The sequence below is a fragment of the Apostichopus japonicus genome, chromosome 15, assembly GCF_037975245.1.
Source record: "Apostichopus japonicus isolate 1M-3 chromosome 15, ASM3797524v1, whole genome shotgun sequence".
Taxonomy (NCBI): Eukaryota; Metazoa; Echinodermata; class Holothuroidea; order Aspidochirotida; family Stichopodidae; genus Apostichopus; species Apostichopus japonicus.
This window is the reverse complement of record NC_092575.1, coordinates 16,953,121-16,972,910: the sequence shown is the minus strand read 5'-3', so window position 1 is coordinate 16,972,910 and position 19,790 is coordinate 16,953,121. Positions and strand designations below refer to the sequence as shown.

General features: G+C 36.3%; 1 protein-coding gene across 1 annotated transcript; it reads right to left on the bottom strand.

Annotated features, from left to right (window-relative positions):
- Positions 1-1,799: 1,799 nt before the first annotated feature.
- LOC139981156 (uncharacterized) lies at positions 1,800-18,353 on the bottom strand. Its single transcript, XM_071993349.1, has 13 exons — positions 18,204-18,353; positions 16,097-16,235; positions 14,546-14,800; positions 13,164-13,298; positions 12,392-12,618; positions 10,615-10,717; positions 9,799-9,870; positions 8,308-8,447; positions 7,385-7,453; positions 6,675-6,744; positions 6,038-6,129; positions 5,000-5,110; positions 1,800-3,823 (listed from the first exon to the last, which is right to left on the bottom strand). Exons 1-13 carry the CDS (start codon positions 18,264-18,266, stop codon positions 3,770-3,772), a joined length of 1,530 nt encoding a protein of 509 aa, XP_071849450.1. The 5' UTR covers positions 18,267-18,353; the 3' UTR covers positions 1,800-3,769.
- Between the last annotated feature and the right edge of the window lie 1,437 nt (positions 18,354-19,790).

Here is a 19,790-nt window from a genome sequence, read left to right as displayed (position 1 = left end):
CACGTGGTTTTGCGCATTCTTATGTTACTCGCGTATGAAAACTACAGTAAAGTTCGCATGCTCACACGCTCAGTATGAAGGTATCCGCACACTTGAACAGATACAACGCAGTTAACTTGAATATTTCATTAATTGGTATATCGCCCTTTTTTCCCCCTCTGCTTCGATGCGCTATGATGGTTACTTTTGTGTAGTTGTATGTATGTATGTTTTTTAGATCCTCCTGCAAGCAGGAACACGCGAAGAAGCCACATGTGCTTATCAAAGCCGCAAGCTGACCGAAGTCAGTCTCTTAGATTCATATTGTAACGTCCATGATTATGAATTGTTAACAACTCTGTAACTGAACGACATACATTATTCTTGGAGTGACTCGAACTCGGGACTTTATTATTGAAAGGCACCGGCGTTAGTACGGTTAGTAGTACGGTACGGTTATGTTCGAAGACACTTCTTCGTAAGGAAGGATGATGTCCAGAAAAAAGTTTAAGTCACTTTCAGGAAACTTTGAATGACCTTCTTTGCATTTTTCCCACTACCAGGTGAAAAAAAATATACAAACACTGATCAACATAAGGTGCAGCACACTTGATGAACATGAATGTCATGATATTCCCTTTTGAGGTATCATGTTTACAATGTTTTCATCTCTGTTGACCTCATATGCCATTGACCTGCATAGAAATATGTAGACCTTTTGCCGATCACAAGAGTAATCTTCCGTGCACATGCATACCTTAATTGACCAAAGTTTGGTCTTTGAGAGATACAAATAGTTTTCAGATTTTGGCAACCACTGTAAACCTTTGACCTTCACAAGAAAAACGTCAGGAATCTTGTATTCATTATAGGGACGGAAGCCATATGTCAAATATGGGATCTTGTGAAGTTTCCTATCTTGAGATATTGTGCTTACAAGTCAGGGTTGACCTCTGTTGACCTTAAATGACCTTTGATCTACACCAAATTGTGCAAAATCTTTACACTTTACCATGCATATATGAGGTCATTTATTGTTCAGGTCCTAGAGATACAGCACTTTTGAGATTTTCACATTTCGCCCTCTGCTGACCCAAATGACCTCCAAACAAAACAATAGGTTTCTGGTACTCATTATTGGGAAGCCACATGCAATATGTAAGTGCCATTAAAGTTCCCATCTGGAGATATCATGTTTACAAGGATTTCAAATTTTGACCCCTCGTGACCTTAAATGAACGCTGAACTACAGCAAATTGTGTAAAAACTTTACACTACATAAGGCTAACCTACATTGAATGCATAAGCTCCTGTGATGTTCAGGTTCTGGAGATACACTTTTGAGATTTTCACATTTTGCCCTCTGCTGACCCAAGTCATGTTTGACCTCCACTCCAAACAATACGATTCTTGTACTAATTATGGGGAAGCCACATGTCAAATATGAGAACTGCAGAGGATAAGTATCTTGAGATATCATGTTTACCAGCTAGGGTGTCAAACACACATAAACACGCCAACTTGACTGCATAGGTTACTTGCCTGCCTATTGCAAGTAACCAAATAGGCTATGTGATCAGACTCAAGATGTTTAAGGGTCATTTATCAAAAAATTAACAGGGGTAGTAAAAATAATGCACCAATAAAAGTGAAATTCATCATTCTACAGCATATCAAACTAACTTTTCATGCCTAAAGATATCCTTTACACTATCACAATTTAAAAACCAGAAAAAAAAAAGACGGGACAGAAATTTTAGGTACAATCTTTTCTATGTATAAACATTTCAATAAAATCAGTAACATGTTTGATAGATTTTGATGATGATGATGATGATGCATGTTTGCCGAATTTTAGGTGAACTTTCCACTGCACTAGTCAGTGTGTGATCTGCCAATTGCATTACTATGCTATTGATTGACACACTTGTCAGGCAAGAAGTGAAATATTTAGCAAACTGGAGGATAATACAACAATAGCTTTACATCAAATATCTGAATAAAATCGAATCATATAAAAGGATGAACTTCACCTTATATTTGAGAATTTTCTTTAATAAATTTGTTTCCGAAAATATAGAAAACAGTTTTCAAAGTGAAGAGTGCAGAGTTGTTCAAAGCAACACAGAATGATGCACTAAAATATTTTACCAAATAAGTACTTCTACAATATTTCTCTTTAAAATTCACCATTTTAAAATAAATGTCTGAATATGTGAATCATGAAAAAGGATTCAAGTCATGCTATATTTAAGATAAAATTAAGAAAAATAAATATCTAATATAGTGTAGTTTTCAAGGTGAAGAGTGCTGAGTTTTTCAAAGCAACACACATTGATGCACTAAAATATTTTAACTCATAAATATTTCTACAATATTTCTCATTAAAATTCACTATATTAATATAAGTAGCTGAATATGTGAATGATAAAAAGGTACAAAACTTCATGTAACATTTTAGATAAAATTTTAAATAATATATTGCCGAAAAATATATATATCTAATACAGTTTTCAAGGTGAAGAGTGCAGAGTTGTTCAAGGTAACCCAGAATGATGCACTAAAATATTTTACCAAATAAGTATTTCTACAAAATTTCTCTTTCAAATTCAAAATTAAAATAAACAATGTCCACCTCTGTAAAAGTTAAAAACAAAGCACAAAATTCTTTTTTGACCAGTTTTCAAGGTGAATATCAATGAGTTACTTGGTTGCTAGGTAAATAGGTACTAAATACAAAATTAGCAAAAAATGTGACTGTATCCACTACTATCACTGCCAATTATATGTCTAAGTTATGAGACATTCAGCAATCTTTTCATACAGATATAGCTGTTATATACAACATCAATTGTCTTTTAGGCCAACATTACTACAATCATTACAATGGAAACTAATTGGAAATCTGTTGGTATTTTAACCAAGCATGATTGTAGTTAATATTCAGATTATTACTTTAAAATAACCAAATAAAGATGTTTCATAGCTCCCATTGGTTTCTTGTCATTGTTACTAGTAATGTCAAGGGATGCAAAAGCTAGCATGACTCGCAGTTGTAGCTTGTTTGCTAATAACCAAGGGAAGTATCGGAGAGATTGATCTCTTAAGCTTTGTGTTTAGTGCATTTTGCTTCCATCCTCGAGGTAAGAGGGTGGGGGGGGGGGAGGAGTGTGGGTGAAGATGGGTGCGGGACCAAGAGAAGAATGGTAAGAACATAGTAAGTAGGTCAGGGATGATTGAAGATGTCTGAATGTCAGGTTATAACATCTCATCCTCCCACTGCATGCAAATAATTGTTCTCCACCTCCATCATATCTTGGAAAACAATGACCTCAGCTGGCCCGGCTGTTCACCACTCTTGGCAGTTTTCCTCCCATGCTGCACCCATCACCATCATTTAATCTTCCTCCCCCTCCTTATACATCTTCTTCTCCTCCTTATAACCATCAATCCATCCAGTAACAATCAAACCATCTTTGCTCTCATCAGATATACCTCTATCATATATACGTATTTATCTCTTACATAAACAGAACGACAGCATTAGATTCCACGCTATGAAGTTAACGTCCACGAAGGTCACTTAAAATATGATACACGCTCGTAGTTTCAGGTTATCATATGTGATGCCATCTTTGATAGCTAGAGGGAATCCCTCAAGTAGACCCTCAATTTATGACCCTCTACTTAACACATCCACCTAAGGCAATCTGCATATTGGTAACCTGTCCAGTTTAGTAATCATCTCCTAGGGTGTTCCATCTTGGAGTGTTCCACAAAAGAGGAGAATTTATTGCGGACCAGAGTAAGATGTGCTAGGTTGATGAAGAATGTCATTTTCATTCTGTGGGTTTGAAAGAAATGAAAAACATGCTACAATTTAGGAAAGTATTTTACACAAATCATATTTCTAGGTGACATAATAATGTTACATATTGTGACCTGTTATTGAAAGTTTTAAAACAAAATTATCCTCTCTATGCAGACAATGAACTACTCGACAAAACTTGTTTATGTTAATTTTCTGACATTAAAGGTGATCTACCTTTAACCCATGTGACATTTAAGGTAAGTGTAAACATTTCATACAAATAGAAAAGATGACAGAAAAATAGCTAAAAAAACTCTAAAGGTGAGATAGGAAAACCCTGCTGATGGCCAAACCTTGTTTTAATCTGATTCCATCCGGCCCATGGTGTTACATGATCTTAAGCATGTTTTAACAGGACTTCAGACACAGGGTAGGACTATTAAACCTAGAAGGATTTGTTCAAACCTATTTCGTGATGATGGAGTTGACAATAACAACTAGATCTTAAACCAGAAGCAGAGATTTGCCTTAAATGAACATTCCAAACACTTCAACATACCTTTATCATGGGAAGATATTGAAAATGAAAACAGATGTCAAAAAATTCTAGTATGTTGATCAATATCAACATATACATATGGTATAAAGTTACCCTTGGAGGCAAAGATGCTGTGATTTGCCTTTGTTTTTTATGCATATTAAATAGCAAGGTTACAGCAGCAAATTATTTCAAACATTGACTTAATTCCAGTAAGTCCAATAAGAGGCAAATCTGACTGCAGGGAATGCATGCATAACTAAGCTCCACCTTTAACAGGCCTTTTTTGCAAGGTCTACTGTCAATCCATCATTTTGTAAATTCTAATGACACTTTATCATAAGAATTTCTTTTACTTACATCTGCACACACGACATAAGTTCAAAATATGAAATCAAATATCGTTTGCCTTTGATCAATTTATAATACATTGTAATAGTGTCAACATTTGGGGCAATATATATCATATATATATTTATAAATATATATATATATATATATATATATTTATATACATATATATATATATATATATATATATATATATATATATATGTATACATATATATATATTTATTCTCTTCTTTTTCTTTTGTTCCTTCAGAGGCTGCAGCCTAATGGCCTATGTGCTACACTATCGCATCCAGTCCGACCATCGTCTATCAACATACCTTGGCATCTTCGTCTTTCTCTATCAGTTTCCTCAACTGATTTAATTCTTCCTTCATCTCTTTCATGCCTGTAGTATACCTCTCTTCTACCTCCTGTCTCTTCCTGGATTCCTAAAGATTAATGCAACAGATTCAAGCGTTTGTTTCGAGAGACTTGAGAAATAATTTCGTAGGAATAAATTACGTTGAAATCTCCTCCTCTCTTACTCTTCAATTTTGTCTGTAAATTTAGAATCTGTTAACGATTTGCAACGTTTAGTTCTGGTGAAGTATTGAACTTGTTCACATCTAACCAAGCAAAAACAACGACACAAATTGCTAGAATAGTTTCAAAGATATTAGCATTTTAAGTTCAAAAGAATATCTCATAGGTATAAATTTTTAGTCTTTGACAACATATCTGCTTGATATTTCACTTTTACTACAGATGAAGACACTATCAGAATATTGAGAACAGAAAATAGGAATTGAGAGAAAGACGGTACCATGATCTTTAGATAATTCCTCTGTTTACATCCCAAATACAAGTTTACATCTCAACTATTCTTCTTGAAGAATACAAAAGTAGAACCCCTTGAAAGTTGCTGGTGAAGTATGGATGTGCCAACAGTGATTACAAATTGAAAAGTGTCTTTTCCCAACTCAAGTGACTAAATTTCGGTATCGTATATATCTCAGTCACAGAATCAGAGCAGGAACAGGGAACTTGGACATAATAGGTTTAATGGTTCTCTGTTATCCGTCTTAGACATGTTAGCATTGTCATATCTTTGAAATATCCATTTCATAAATTTCAACTTGATGCTACATCAATGTATCATCAACTGCAACATCAATGTATCCAAATGTTTCATTGAAGCATTTTTGCTTATTTTTATGTTTTGGTTTTTAAAGGCGAACAGTTTCAGTGACAAAGGAGAAAGTTAAGAATTTAAATATTAAATTTCTGTGTTGCCATACATCAAATTATACAAAGATCGATCCAGTGGTATAAGTGGGGGGCCGGAGGGGGGGGGGGGTGGCAGGGTACTATGTTACCTTCTCAAGTAGATCCTTCAACCTGATATTTTCTCTGTTCACGGAGGAATCCACATCTGATGCTGGAACATTGACATTCCAAGGCATTGGATCTATAAAATTATGCAAAATAGAAAATCACCTTAAAGAACTGACACTTTTGTGTAAAGAAGAATTAACATAAAAATACCTCTGTATCTACTACCGACATGTCACGGATATGTCCAATTAATTTTGATGTCAGCCGCAAATCTGAAGCACAATTGAGGCCCAGGAGTTTTGAAGCTCATCATTAATCTCTATAAAGGTTTTTTACTTCAAAAATGTTAAGAAAAGTATGAGATGGCTGGGCAATACATTTTAGCTCACAGTGCTGCTTCTAGGACAGTTACTTTATGTTTCAATCTGAAAACAGTGAAGTTTGTACTATCTGTGTTGGTTTGATTCTATGTGGGTTGGGGAGGTGAGGTGGAGTTTATCAAGAAAAAAACCTGCACTACCACCATGGAATGCGTCTTTTCAAATGAATCCTTGAATTAGTCAAAAGCTGGACTTAATGGGAAGAGTATGGTGGGGGTGAGAAGATACAGACTACAATACAGAAATAATATCACATTGAACAAGATGAAAATAAATGCAAAATTGAAAGCCAACTTACAATTTTGGGAATCTAACACTGGTCTGCTGTTCAAGGAAGTATTGAGATCTTGATGAAAATTTCTATTGATCTGTAAAATCCAATGAAAAAAAAAAAGAGAGAAAATATTACATAAAGAAGACAAAATTTGAAGAAATGACAAAATGATCAAAAATCAGATTGTTAAAGCAGTTGACATGTCCATTTCAGTTTTGTATTGATTGAACTGACCTGTAATTTAAATCCCAGAGAACATTATAATTCTAATATATTTTCCAGCAGGAATGGTGGTGGTGGTGGGAGAGTATTTTAACTGGTTAGACGACTTAGTTTAGTACACAAATTATAAGATAAGATGAGTTCCTCCAAATGCAACACAAAATTCATACTTTTATGACCTCAAATAAGACATTTTCAATTGCAACACAAATTTCTCAAAATGGAGCCGTGAATGCTTCATGTCTGATCTGCCTCTTTGGAGCTAAATCGATGATGACAACGGACTCCTCAGTCCAGGTCAAAAGATAAAATTCTAATCAGATTGAACATAAATTCTACTAATTATGACACAAAGACATGCAATGATCATAGTAGTAACGTCCATGGATGACATCCGAAATGTAGTAAAATTTTGAACATTGAAATAATCTTGAAACCAAAATTACAGCTATAAAAAAATCATCAGCATTGAAAACTACTTTTCATAAAATATCAATTCCCTAGTACCTTACCTCATACATGTAAAATTCTTTCTTCAGTTTATTTCCATCCCTCTTTAAGCAACTTGAGATTTCCTCTGCCTGTCATGCATTAATAAATAACACAAAACAAACAACATAAAATTATTAAAAAACTTGAGAAGTTTGAAATGATCTGGAATTTACAACCAAAAAATTCTTAGATGCGATTGTAATTATAATAATTATTATTATTTTTAACTCAGTGGGTTGTATTGCACATCACCGACTTTTGAAGCTATTTTTTCACAACTAAGCTTGATAGCATCTCCAACAATATTAATATTGAAACCTACACAAAAGACTGAGTCATTTGGTTGGTGATAGTTTTGTTGTATAAAGTTTACAACATGGCATGGATGGGCTATGATGGTCAGATTTGTGTTGTTCCATTCCTGTGCCATGTCTTGGAAGAGAGTTATACACTGTAAGTATAGTTTATATATTAACTTTAAGTGTCATGTAAGAATTATGTACCCACCCATGAAAATAACTTTTCAAGAAAACTGCCATAATCCCACCCACCGACCCACCCAACCAAAAAAAGTAAATAATAAAAAAAAAATCAACAAATCAAATTTATTGATGACACACTTTTGAAAGATACCATTTTACACAATTCCTTTTTGTACATTAATGTCAATTTTTAAGACTTTTAGTTAAGACTTTTAATTTTGACCAACAAAACTGGCCAAAGTTATCAAAATTTAATGACTTTTTTTTTGTATAGTCTGTGAAGTTCATTGTTGCAGTTAAGTTATGGTTGAAAAAAAAACATTGCTGTATGGATCTTTCCAGTTATGTTTTACAAGTGTAAAACATTGCTACCGTGTTTTGGACAGTATATGCAGCAAGATATTTCACACTGTACATAACTTACTTTTTAAATTTTTTAAATCTCTTTTTTTATGACTTACTGTTTGACATTGCAGGACCTGTAGTCTCAATAGAGAAATAGTCAAGGCTGTTATGACAGGTATGATGTCATAGTTTGGTGCATCCAATCCAATCAAATACTGATCCCAAACAAATAAGACCGAATCCAGAGAGAGATATCCTAGAACAAAACAAAAAAGACTGATAAGTTCATACAAATACTTCAATTTTTTATCAAATTTTATGATTACCATAAAAGATGTGCCTACTTTGTAGTTACATTCCATGTGATACATGATCCAGCAGCATATGCTACAGAGGCACAGTAATGGACATATGAAACGAATATCGGAATTGAGCCAAAGTGACATTTTGTAACCAATGAGCGAGCATCGACACAAAATGGAAACATATTATATGGAACTCCCTCCCGGTTGGAATTAGGTCTTTAGATTCTGTTATTCAATTCAAGCGCTGTCTTAAAACTTTTCTTTTCTCTCAACTCTATTAGTCTTTGCACATTCAGCACCCGTAGAGCGCATTGAACAACTTTTGTTGGAGTATGCACTATATAAGACTAGTTATTATTACTATTATTATATGGGAAATATAAAAGGGCTTCTGCAAGCATATACATTTATTGTCTATTTGTTACGTTGAAATATCCCATCACAACTAGACCCTGCATACTCGCTGCCCAAAGTTTACAAAATTTAATGTCTTCGCTTTTGTTCATTCTGTGAAGTTCATTGTTGCAATTAGCTTACCAACAAACGCAGAGCGGACCATAGGTCTGATCACTGTTAGCTTACCAACAAACATAGAGCGGACCATAGGTCTGATCACTGTTAGCTTACCAACAAACATAGAGCGGACCATTGGTCTGATCACTGTTAGCTTAACAACAAACATAGAGCGGACCATAGGTCTGATCACTGTTAGCTTACCAACAAACATAGAGCGGACCATTGGTCTGATCACTGTCAGCTTACTAAGAAACATAGAGCGGACCATAGGTCTGATCACTATCAGCTTACCAACAAACATAGAGCGGACCATAGGTCTGATCACTGTTAGCTTACCAACAAACATAGAGCGAACCATAGGTCTGATCACTGTTAGCTTACCAACAAACATAGAGCGGACCATAGGTCTGATCACTGTTAGCTTACCAACAATCATGGAGCGGACCATAGGTCTGATCACTGTTAGCTTACCAACAAACATGGAGCGGACCATAGGTCTGATCACTGTTAGCTTACCAACAAACATGGAGCGGACCATAGGTCTGATCACTGTTAGCTTACCAACAAACGCAGAGCGGACCATAGGTCTGGTCACTGTTAGCTTACCAACAAACATAGAGCGGACCATAGGTCTGATCACTGTTAGCTTACCAACAAACATAGAGCGGACCATAGGTCTGATCACTGTTAGCTTACCAACAAGCATAGAGCGGACCATAGGTCTGATCACTGTTAGCTTACCAACAAACATAGAGCGGACCATAGGTCTGGTCACTGTTAGCTTACCAACAAACATAGAGCGGACCATAGGTCTGGTCACTGTTTTCATCTTCTCTGCAAAGCTCTCTGCTGGAGAATCTGAACAAGGATTAAAAATGAAATGTTATATAAAACTCCTTAAAAATGAAATGGAATTCAGCAATTTGGGGTTGGAGTAGGCAATAATACTGGAATTTTCTAATACTTTTGATAAAGGTCAAGTTGAACGTTTACAGTCTTATTTAAGGCCAAGGCCAAGGCACCACCTTGTTTTTTGAAAAACAAAAAATAACTAGTAGTCTTAACTAGACAGGATTGTCTTCATTTGTATGTTGTTCTCTGTGAGGGCTACCAACACATTTGAACATAGGTGACATTTCTATGTTTCTTTTTACTTGCCAATTACATTCAAGCAGATAAATTGACAGCAGCTGATTGACTTAAGCAGAAACCTATCAAGTACTTAAGTTGGAGGACAAGAGCATCTCCAGTCCAAAAAGGAAAAAAAGCAGTCCTTGGAATGGTGTGAGTGGATTGATTATGTACAATATGCAGTATCACACACTATACGATAAATGCTATAATAGTCACCACCAAACCTGAGGTTTACAGATCGAGCGTCAAGCCAAAGCCTTGTGACCGAGTGAAAATCTATCACTGAAAATCTGATGATCACGAGACACCAGAGACACATTTCATGAGACACATCAGTGCTAAACTACTAAAAATATTTCAATCAATTTTCATGGTTTTATAAGCAATTACCCTATTATGCATCAGCTTAATAATCTTTACTGTATCAATTGATCAATTTCAAAATGAAATCGTTTGAGAAAGGGATACCTTTATCCAAAATGGCTTTTACATGTCCCAGCAAATCTTCATCAGCTGCTCCCAATCTGGAGATGACTTTGTCAGTAAATTCAGTCCAAACAGCTTCAAACTCCTAAACATAGGAAAACAAAACATTTCACAATTAACAGAACTCTCTTGTTCATCATAATAAGTTCCTTTTGCCACTGGCAAGGTATAAAAAAAAATTGCTGTAACTTCCTACCAGCATGCTTCAACTGTATTCATCAGAGAGATGGTACATGCTTGTAACTGTGCATGATAGATATTTTTTGAAAATAAAAGATATTCACATGTAAAAATTCAAGTCAAACTGTGTTTAACAACTGCAGCACAGAATAGTTAAGAGTAGATTGTTATTAAGCCAGATATTCCTATAACATCTTGCATAACCTCCCTAGCAGTATACAACACTTTGCTACTTACTCTCGCAGTTTCCTTTAAGGTAATCTCAAAATGTCTGCAGGTGTGGATCTAGAGGAAGGGTGTTGAGTGGGGGGGGTGTACACCAACCCCCCCCTCACCCCTTTCAACATCACACAAAGAATTATATGTACTTATTACCACAAGCTTCCATGTGGACCTAAATTATAGCCCAAATATGACTCAGTAGGCATTATTTCACATAAATTATTATTTATTTGGTCTATTGGGGATGAGTGGGTGGGGGGGGGGGGGGCTGGAAAATGCCAGACCCCTCAACATGGAAATTGGCTTTAAAGACGCCAGTCCCACACACTGGATTCATTCCTGGTTGGTACCCTTGCTGCATTAATCAACAGCCCCCTATCGATTGTTATAGATGTTACATTTTCACACGACTTTTCATGAACATTTGTTTTTCTTTACATTTTTTTGTACTTTCTCTTTTCCACTATATTTTTTCTAATGGCCACTAGCTTCGACACATTAAAACCTGTTTCGCTAGTGTCCATCATGTGTTCTTGATACTGTAATAATTTAGTAAACCAAGCACAGCTGTACTTATTTTTGTATACATTTAAGAATAAATAAATCCTGAATTTAATTGAACTGATTAGGCGATCAGTAAATTGTTCAAATTTTAGCTGATGGAGACTCTCTGAGATCTAAGCCAGCATAGGATTCACAGATAGCAATATTAACCAATACTTATTGATTCTTTTCCAATACTAAAAACCATATTTTTTCCATGACCTATCATGATATCTTTGCAAGTTTTAATCTTTTTTCCATTCGTTATCCCAAAAATACTAATCAAGTGCAGGTATCCTCTGAAAGGCGAACATACTCGGATGATAGTAGGATGATAGATATGAAGTATATATAACATAGTGTGCTTTAAGCACTATTATTAACTGTCACTTGTGATATGAGTGGTACATGCACCTTTTAAAGGAGCAGTCATACTGATGCTGTATCTTTACGGACATATCATTTAAAGGCATCGACTCTGTACGTACAACCAGATGTATCACTCTCCAACTTATTGCATAGGCATATGCTTAGTTATAGCAAGGCTGAAGCAATTGCATTCTGCATATATATATATATACAGACTTTGCTATATGCTATGTAGACCCCTATGTTTACTTAATCAACATCTGAACCACATTAGCACACAATAGTATAAAGAGTGCATTGTGAATAGAGGTATGTCAAATAAAGTTGAATCTTCAGTCCGGACTGAGTAGCTGTAGTTATAATTTCAATGCTATGGTCTGTGGAAGTTGAGAGAGTGATTAGAAATGTGGTTCAAATGTTGATTAACATCTATATATATATATACCGTGGTGTAAGATTCCTTCATGTAAACAGGTCGGCACTCCATGAAGGTCATGAACTGTTCTATCGTGGTAGCCGTATCTGCAACCTTCAGAGATGTGCTTGGATTGGTTGCTAGGGTAACATAGACAAAAGGTAATGCCAGCATGTAGTCTGATGCAATGATGCTAGAGCTAGTCTGCAACGTCACGTGGTAATACGACAGAACAGCTTTCATCAGGTGAAGACTTTCTGTCAATTTTGAAAGGAAGTTTATAAGAGAGTGAAAGAGTGAGGCATGACATTCTTAAAAGAAAGTCATTCTGAAAGGAGCCACAAGACCATGGCAACCATTATCTTAAGAGTCAGCTGTTCAAACTTCACTGTATTACACAAAACTCACAAAATCACTGATGCACTACATATATTATGGCTTAACGATTGTTTAAAACCAATCTAATTTATATGAAATTTCACCCAAAATTAAGGAAGAAATTAATCTGTATTCAAATGCGGTTGTTTTTGTTGTTGATTACTGTAGGAACTGTATACAGCGTGGGTTATGTCGCAATCTGCATTTGCCCAGATGACTTCACGTTCTCTACTGTTCAAAGTATATTTGAAATATCCATCCTAAACGATTAAAACATAATTTCTCTGTCAAACGCAATATTACTCATACTCATTACTCATACTTTAAAAACATGTTTTGAAAAATGTTTATCGTTTATTATGGTAACTTCTAAGGACTACCAGACATTTCTTTTAAAATCAAATGTTTCACATGTTCAACTTACTTGAAAAAGTTTTAAGCGGTTGTAGAGTCTGCTCAGTTTGCAGCAAATGATCACAGTTCTTGACAATCTCAAGATCAAGCAAAGACATGGTGCTTTCTGGGTTTTGGCGAAATTTCTCTAAATATTTTGTTTTCACTGTGAAGAGAAAACAAGTTTATTATGTAAAAAAATTTTTAACCGGAAAAGTTTGCATACAATCATGAAAATATTTATAACTGAAATTAATCTTTTGCATGTATCTACTACATCTTCGATGAACCTACTGAAAATGTAGAAAAGCATTAAAACAAAGCAAATATTAAAAACCTTTAATAAATACATAAAGTAAATGAACAATGGAAAGCATACTGGGAATCCCATTCTAGCCCAAAGTTTCTTTTGCTCTGTACGATACCATTAATAAAACTGAAAGATACTGCTTTGCTTTTCATTTATTTCTTTGTACCTAGATTTTCTTCACAAAACACTTCCTCAATAGCATTTGAACAGAGTACAATATATTAAAGGTCTGCTGTGCAGACCCCAACTATAGCACGCTATCATGGAAAAGTTTCTTGGAGATTACGTTATCGACAAGCCTAAGTCGTAAAATGACCTCTTTTTACCAATAAGTCTGCAACGCCTGCCATATATTTTTGCTGATATGAGGGTCTTTGTGTGAATGCAGTATGATTAACTACACTGTAGACATGAACATATTTCCAAACAGTGTTTACACAAAGAGCCTAATGGTGTTAAGAAGCTATGTAGGCTAATTGTTAAGCCCAGAGGTCGATTTACGACCGTGGCAGGTTGATTACGTAATCACAAAACTTTCCTAGCTATAGCTTGCTATAATTGGAGCCAATAAAGCAGATCTTTAACATAATACACACTTCTTTAACTACTGTAAGACACAGAATGAGAGAGCTCAGTCAAGATGTCCAATTTCATGGACGGTTAAAATTGACAAAATCTGTGACCATTTGGAGATTCAGCAGATTCTCTCCAGTATATAGTCAAGCATATAATATACAACAAGTGTGAATACATAAAGACCTCATATAGATATTTTTGTCTCAGTAATGGATATTTTCCCAATGCCTTTCCACATACCAATGTAGTTTATTGGCATAAACATTCAAAGTTAACTACAAGTCATGAAATAAAACTAGAAAAGTTCAATGTTACTAAATCTAAATTTTATACTTGGCGTAGGGAGGATTTTGGTCGAATGATAAAAAAAGATTGGGAAATAATCTACAAGTACCCTGATGGTGACAGAAGGCAAACAAATTTTTTTTTTTTTAGGGATAGGAAAGCATAATTTGTCACCCTCATAGTGTCGCTGGCCTCTTGTTGCAATGAGAATTGTTCAATAGAATCAGAGGATGTGAGCAAACCTTGTGGATTCTCTAGGTACAGACTCCACACTAGCCTCCTGAGTGACTGGGGCAGCTGTATATTGAAACATCTATACAACTTGCTCTTCAGATCTGGCCATTTCTGCAGCAAGTGAAGCAACCCTGCATTGGCCTGAGTCTGCAAACTCGCCCATTCCGGTGTTGTCATAGTATCGACATGATATTTCCTGTTCAAGTGAATGTGTTCTGCAATGATTTCGGAAACGCGTGCTGAGATTCTTGCATAGCTGCCGCCTGCAAAACAAGATTTAGGATGACAGTTTTCATTGCAGCAAGTGTACTGAAATAACAACTGCAATGGAAATTTATGCTTTGTGGGAGTCACTTTGTGGGTGACAGATATATAAACAAGTTTTTTACAAACTATTTATATGTTGATACCCAGTACTAATCTTAATACTATCATTAATATTTCAGCACTATGGAAGTAGGCAAGTAACTCCCTAATATCCTCTCCCTTGCTCTCTCATTAATACCACACTCCAATACTCATGCCAATGTGACAATACATAGCTCTGTGTCCATTTTAAAATTAGTTTTGTTATTCTTGTTTAAGCAAGTTTTAGAAAAACTGTACTAAAAACTGAACATTTTTCAGTACCATAAAAACATGAATTGCAAAATCACATTCAAGCGAACCTCACAATGTAATTTATGTACAATCAGAGCTTATTCAGAGTTGATAGTAAAGTAATAGCTAGTACGGTCATTGGTTAATATGTGTATGACCTTGACATTTAAAGGGTGTGAAGACTCGCACACAAAGAAACGTCTCTTGCCGGTAATCTGACCTAGTTTCGAATGAGGTGTAACAGAAGTATAAGACACCACCATCGATCCCAGATAATACACACACAGCTTGCTACCGTCTGTAATTAGACACTAGTGCACAGTCAGTACATGCAGCTAAGGTCAATACCCACAACTCAGTGTGCATAGCAGTGATGGACATCTCAGGTCTAGATAAAAGATAACAAGGTATCACATTTCATTACTGTCTGCATTTTGTAGCGACACGAACAAAACGTCACTTGCAAGCAACGGAAAGTTTACTTTTTCAGATGGCCGCATGCGGTTTGGGGCGAGTCTTCAATGCCTTTAAACATTTACATTCTATATATCAACTCAAAGTCTGTTAACTTGTTCAATGGAAAGAACGAAAGAAATGTGCCCAAATTATTCTAGCCCATTGGCATTGTACAGTCTGGTTACATATATATTTCTATTATTTATAGCTGAATCAATGTCACACAAATGAACTTCAATGCATTCTAGAGACTGTACTGCAGTATAGGTACTGTATCAAACCTGCACCACTTTTAGCGAAGGTAATTCCCAAGAAATTGCACACAATTTCATCAATATTTTGTCATACTACGTAAGTAAAGGTGAAGGCCCTACATGTTGTTAAGACATGGCAAAGACTAGATATTTAACAGTTAGGGCAACTTTATTTGACAATGGGTAAAATCTTCAAAATTCAAAGTGACTGAAGCATTTCATAATTTGAACGATCAATGTCACTAATACCTTGATGAACGGATTGCAGTGCATTCTGCAATAAGCTTCTTTTTGCTTCTTCTGAAAGATCTCTAAAGTTATCAAGCTGAACTTCTGTAAGGTGATGGTCCACTGCTGCTGTCAGTTGATCTTGAAACTCTTGCCATTCCTGAAATGAAATTTTATGCCAAAAATCAGTCCTGTTGCAGAAGCTTATAATGTATACTGAAACATGATTCTCATCTTGACTGATTCATGTTAACAATATCTTTCAATGGTCAATTTGCAATTCTAAGAGCAAAAATGTTCTACTATAGGGCAGCCATAATCCAAATCTCTCTGATTTGCTCTCTAATTTAGTTCCTTCCTTTATCTATGTGGCTTTGATTAACAGTTTGATTTCATTTGAATGCTATAGATTTATATAACTAAAGTTCTCGAGTAGCAGTGCTCTAAGCAAGGTAAAATTTACCAAACTTACGTTTGCATTTTAAGTTTACAGCAAAATTATAGTAAAATAATTGAAATAATTCTTTTAAGTGCCACAAAAAAAAATGGATGTTTTCTTCCTTCACTGTTGCAAATATAACTGTTTTTGTCAAGGCTCTGTCGAGTAAAACTGCAATTAAGAATAAGTGGTTTGAATTTGACATCTAGGCCTAGAACCACCAAAATACTTGAGAGATCCTCAAAATGTCACCCCTCCCTTTAAAGGGTGTGAAGACTCGAAGGTCTGATGCCGGTAATTTGACCTAGTTTCGAATGAGGTGTAACATAAGTGCTAAACACCACCATCGATCCCAGAAAATACACACACAGCTTGCTACCGTTGGTAATTACACACTAGTGTACAGTCAGTACATACAGCTGCGGTCAATACCCACAGCACAGTGTACAAACGTTACAGCGATGGATATCTCAGGTCCAGCTAAAAATAACAAGGTATCCAATTCATTACTATCTGCATTTTGTAGCGTCAATTGCAAGAAACAGAAAGTTAACTTTTTCAGATGGCCTCATGCGCGCAGTTTGGGGCGAGTCTTCAATGCCTTTTACACGTACTGTCAAGGTACTGACAACTTCATGGCCTATGTGGAAGGGGGGGGGTGGGGGTGGAGTCAACATCATGTTTCCGGAATTCTTGCAAAACATAGGTCACCTTATGACATTCTACCAGCATATTATAGATCTAGTAGTAGCATGGTCACTTCGAAGTTCGGACACCTAAGCCTTAAAACACCCCAAAACTAAATCTTCTATGATAAATCACCTGAAAATATACTTGATTTGGTGGGAGAAATTTGTTATAGTACGATACACGGCCAAACTTTCTTTCCTGCAAACTGTTTTCACGTTGTATTCCAAGAAGATTCTTCTTGATTGTGGAACTGGTATTTCTTTGATAGAGTATTGCCAAGTTCGGACACCCAACCCACTGTGTGGCGCTGGTGATAAAATTGGTGGCGCAGTTGCTCTTTCAGTAATTATAACATACTTCATAGATCTCCGTCATTTTATTGACAAATATGTAAGTACTTTCTTGCACACGGTCATTTTGGAGAGAAAATAATTGTAGCTTCGTACTTTTTGCTGAAATTTGGCTCTTCCTGTAGGATTTCATGGTAAAATCGTGTATTTTTTAGGGTGTCTGAACTTCGCAGTATGCCGAACTTCGCAATACTGACTATACTACCTTTGTTGTATAGCTAGTCAGTTGAGTTAGTGCTAGCCACCAGTATTGTACCTTCAGTTTAGGGCCAGCTAAGCCTAGGCTATAGCCCAGGCTTAATTACAATTAACAAGTTGTTAAAGTTGATTGCATATGTAGACAATTGTTGAAGCGCATAAAACGTAAGCGAGTGAAAGGTTAGGGGGTTTATAAACGTTATCAGAAATATTTACTGCTGCTACAAATCATTCAACGGGCTGAAAATAGCATGCTGTTGTCTAGGAAACCTTGCGTCATATTTTCCGGCCTAAGTAGGTTATTAGGTATCTAGGGAATGGGTGAAGCCTCTTTCACGGCCTGGTTCAGTGGTAGTTTTGGCACAAAACTGCGATGTGACTTGTAACTACTAGCCCACGATATGGTTTGCTTATCAATACAATTTTGAAATGAATTAATTCTCTTCGATACCTGACTCTTAAGCAAGGCTTGTTTACTCCTTGTTAACCATTCTGGTGGTGAGACAGACTCCATTTGGGTCGATATGATCGGACACCGGTGTGAAGTTAGTTACTTATTCCGCGTTCCTCGTTCGACATTCGCGAATAAAAGTAACTGTAGCACACATGTTACTGTTATTCGATAATGGATTCGACATACAACTATGGAAAGCCGAATGCTTCCGTACGAGATTATCAAGATTTTTTCGTCGAAAAAGTACATTTTAGCGTATTTTTCCAAAGATAATGAGGTTTTATCAATGATGGGTCATATGAACTCTGAAGGCAAAGTAGAAATTACCACAATGCGTCTTCCCAGGTCTATGCAGTGCTTGACTAATTCACATGACCACTACACCATCAATTATAAGATGGATGTAACGGGACCACGAACAACTTTGGGCCTTAATCCATCCAGCACGCTTTGGACCACCAAACCGATGGATCATATGAACTCTTATGACAATGTAGAAGAGTACCATAGTGCGTCTTGCCCGGTCCAAAGAGTGCTTGACTAATTTAAATGACCACTACATCATCACTTTTGAAATAAATGTAACGGGACCACGAAAAAGCTTAAGGCCCTAATCCATCCAGCACGCCTTGGATCACCAAACCGATGGTTAACACGAACTGTAAGGACAATTTAGAAGAGTACCATATGCGTCTTGCCCGGTCGAAACAGTACTTGACCAATTTAAATGACCACTAAATCATCACTTCTTAAATTAGTGTAACGGGACAACGAAAAAGCTGTGGGCCCTAATCATGACCAGCACGTCTTGGACCACCTAATCAATGTGTAACATACACTCTCAGGAAAATAAAGAAGAGTACAATAATGCGTCTTGCCCGGTTCAAAGAGTGCTTGACCAATTCAAATGGCCACTACATCATCAATTCTTAAATTAGTGTAACGGGACAACGAATAAAAGCATTTGGGTCCTAATCAAGACCAACACGCCTTGGACCACCTAACGATTGGGGGTAGTTGGTCCAAGGCGTGCTGGATTTTATGAGGGCCCACATTTCTTTCGTTTCCCCTTTCATCCATTTAAGAAGTGATGGTGTAAGGGTCATTTAAATTGGTCAAACTCTCTTGGACCGGGCAAGACGCATTATGGTACTCTATCTACTACGTACATTGTCCTTAGAATTTATATAACCCACTGTATAGGTGGTCCAAGGCGTACTGGATGGATTAGGGCCCAAAGCTTTTTCGTTGTCCTTTTGTGTCCATTTAAGAAGTGACGGTGTAATGGTCATTTGAATTGGTCAAGCACTCTTTGGACCGGGCAAGACGCATGATGGCACTCTTCTACATTGTCTTTAGAGTTTATATGACCCATTGGTTAGGTGGTCCAATGCGTGCTGGTCTTGACTAGGGCCCAAAGGTTTCTTTTTCGTGGTCCAGTTACATAGTGTGGTGGTCATTTGAATTGGTCAAGTATTCTTTGGACCCGGGCCAGCGGCAAAACACATCGTGAGAGTTTTCTAAATCGTCTTTAGAGTTCATATGACCCATAGGTAAACCTCTTTTATTTTTGAAAAAAAAACT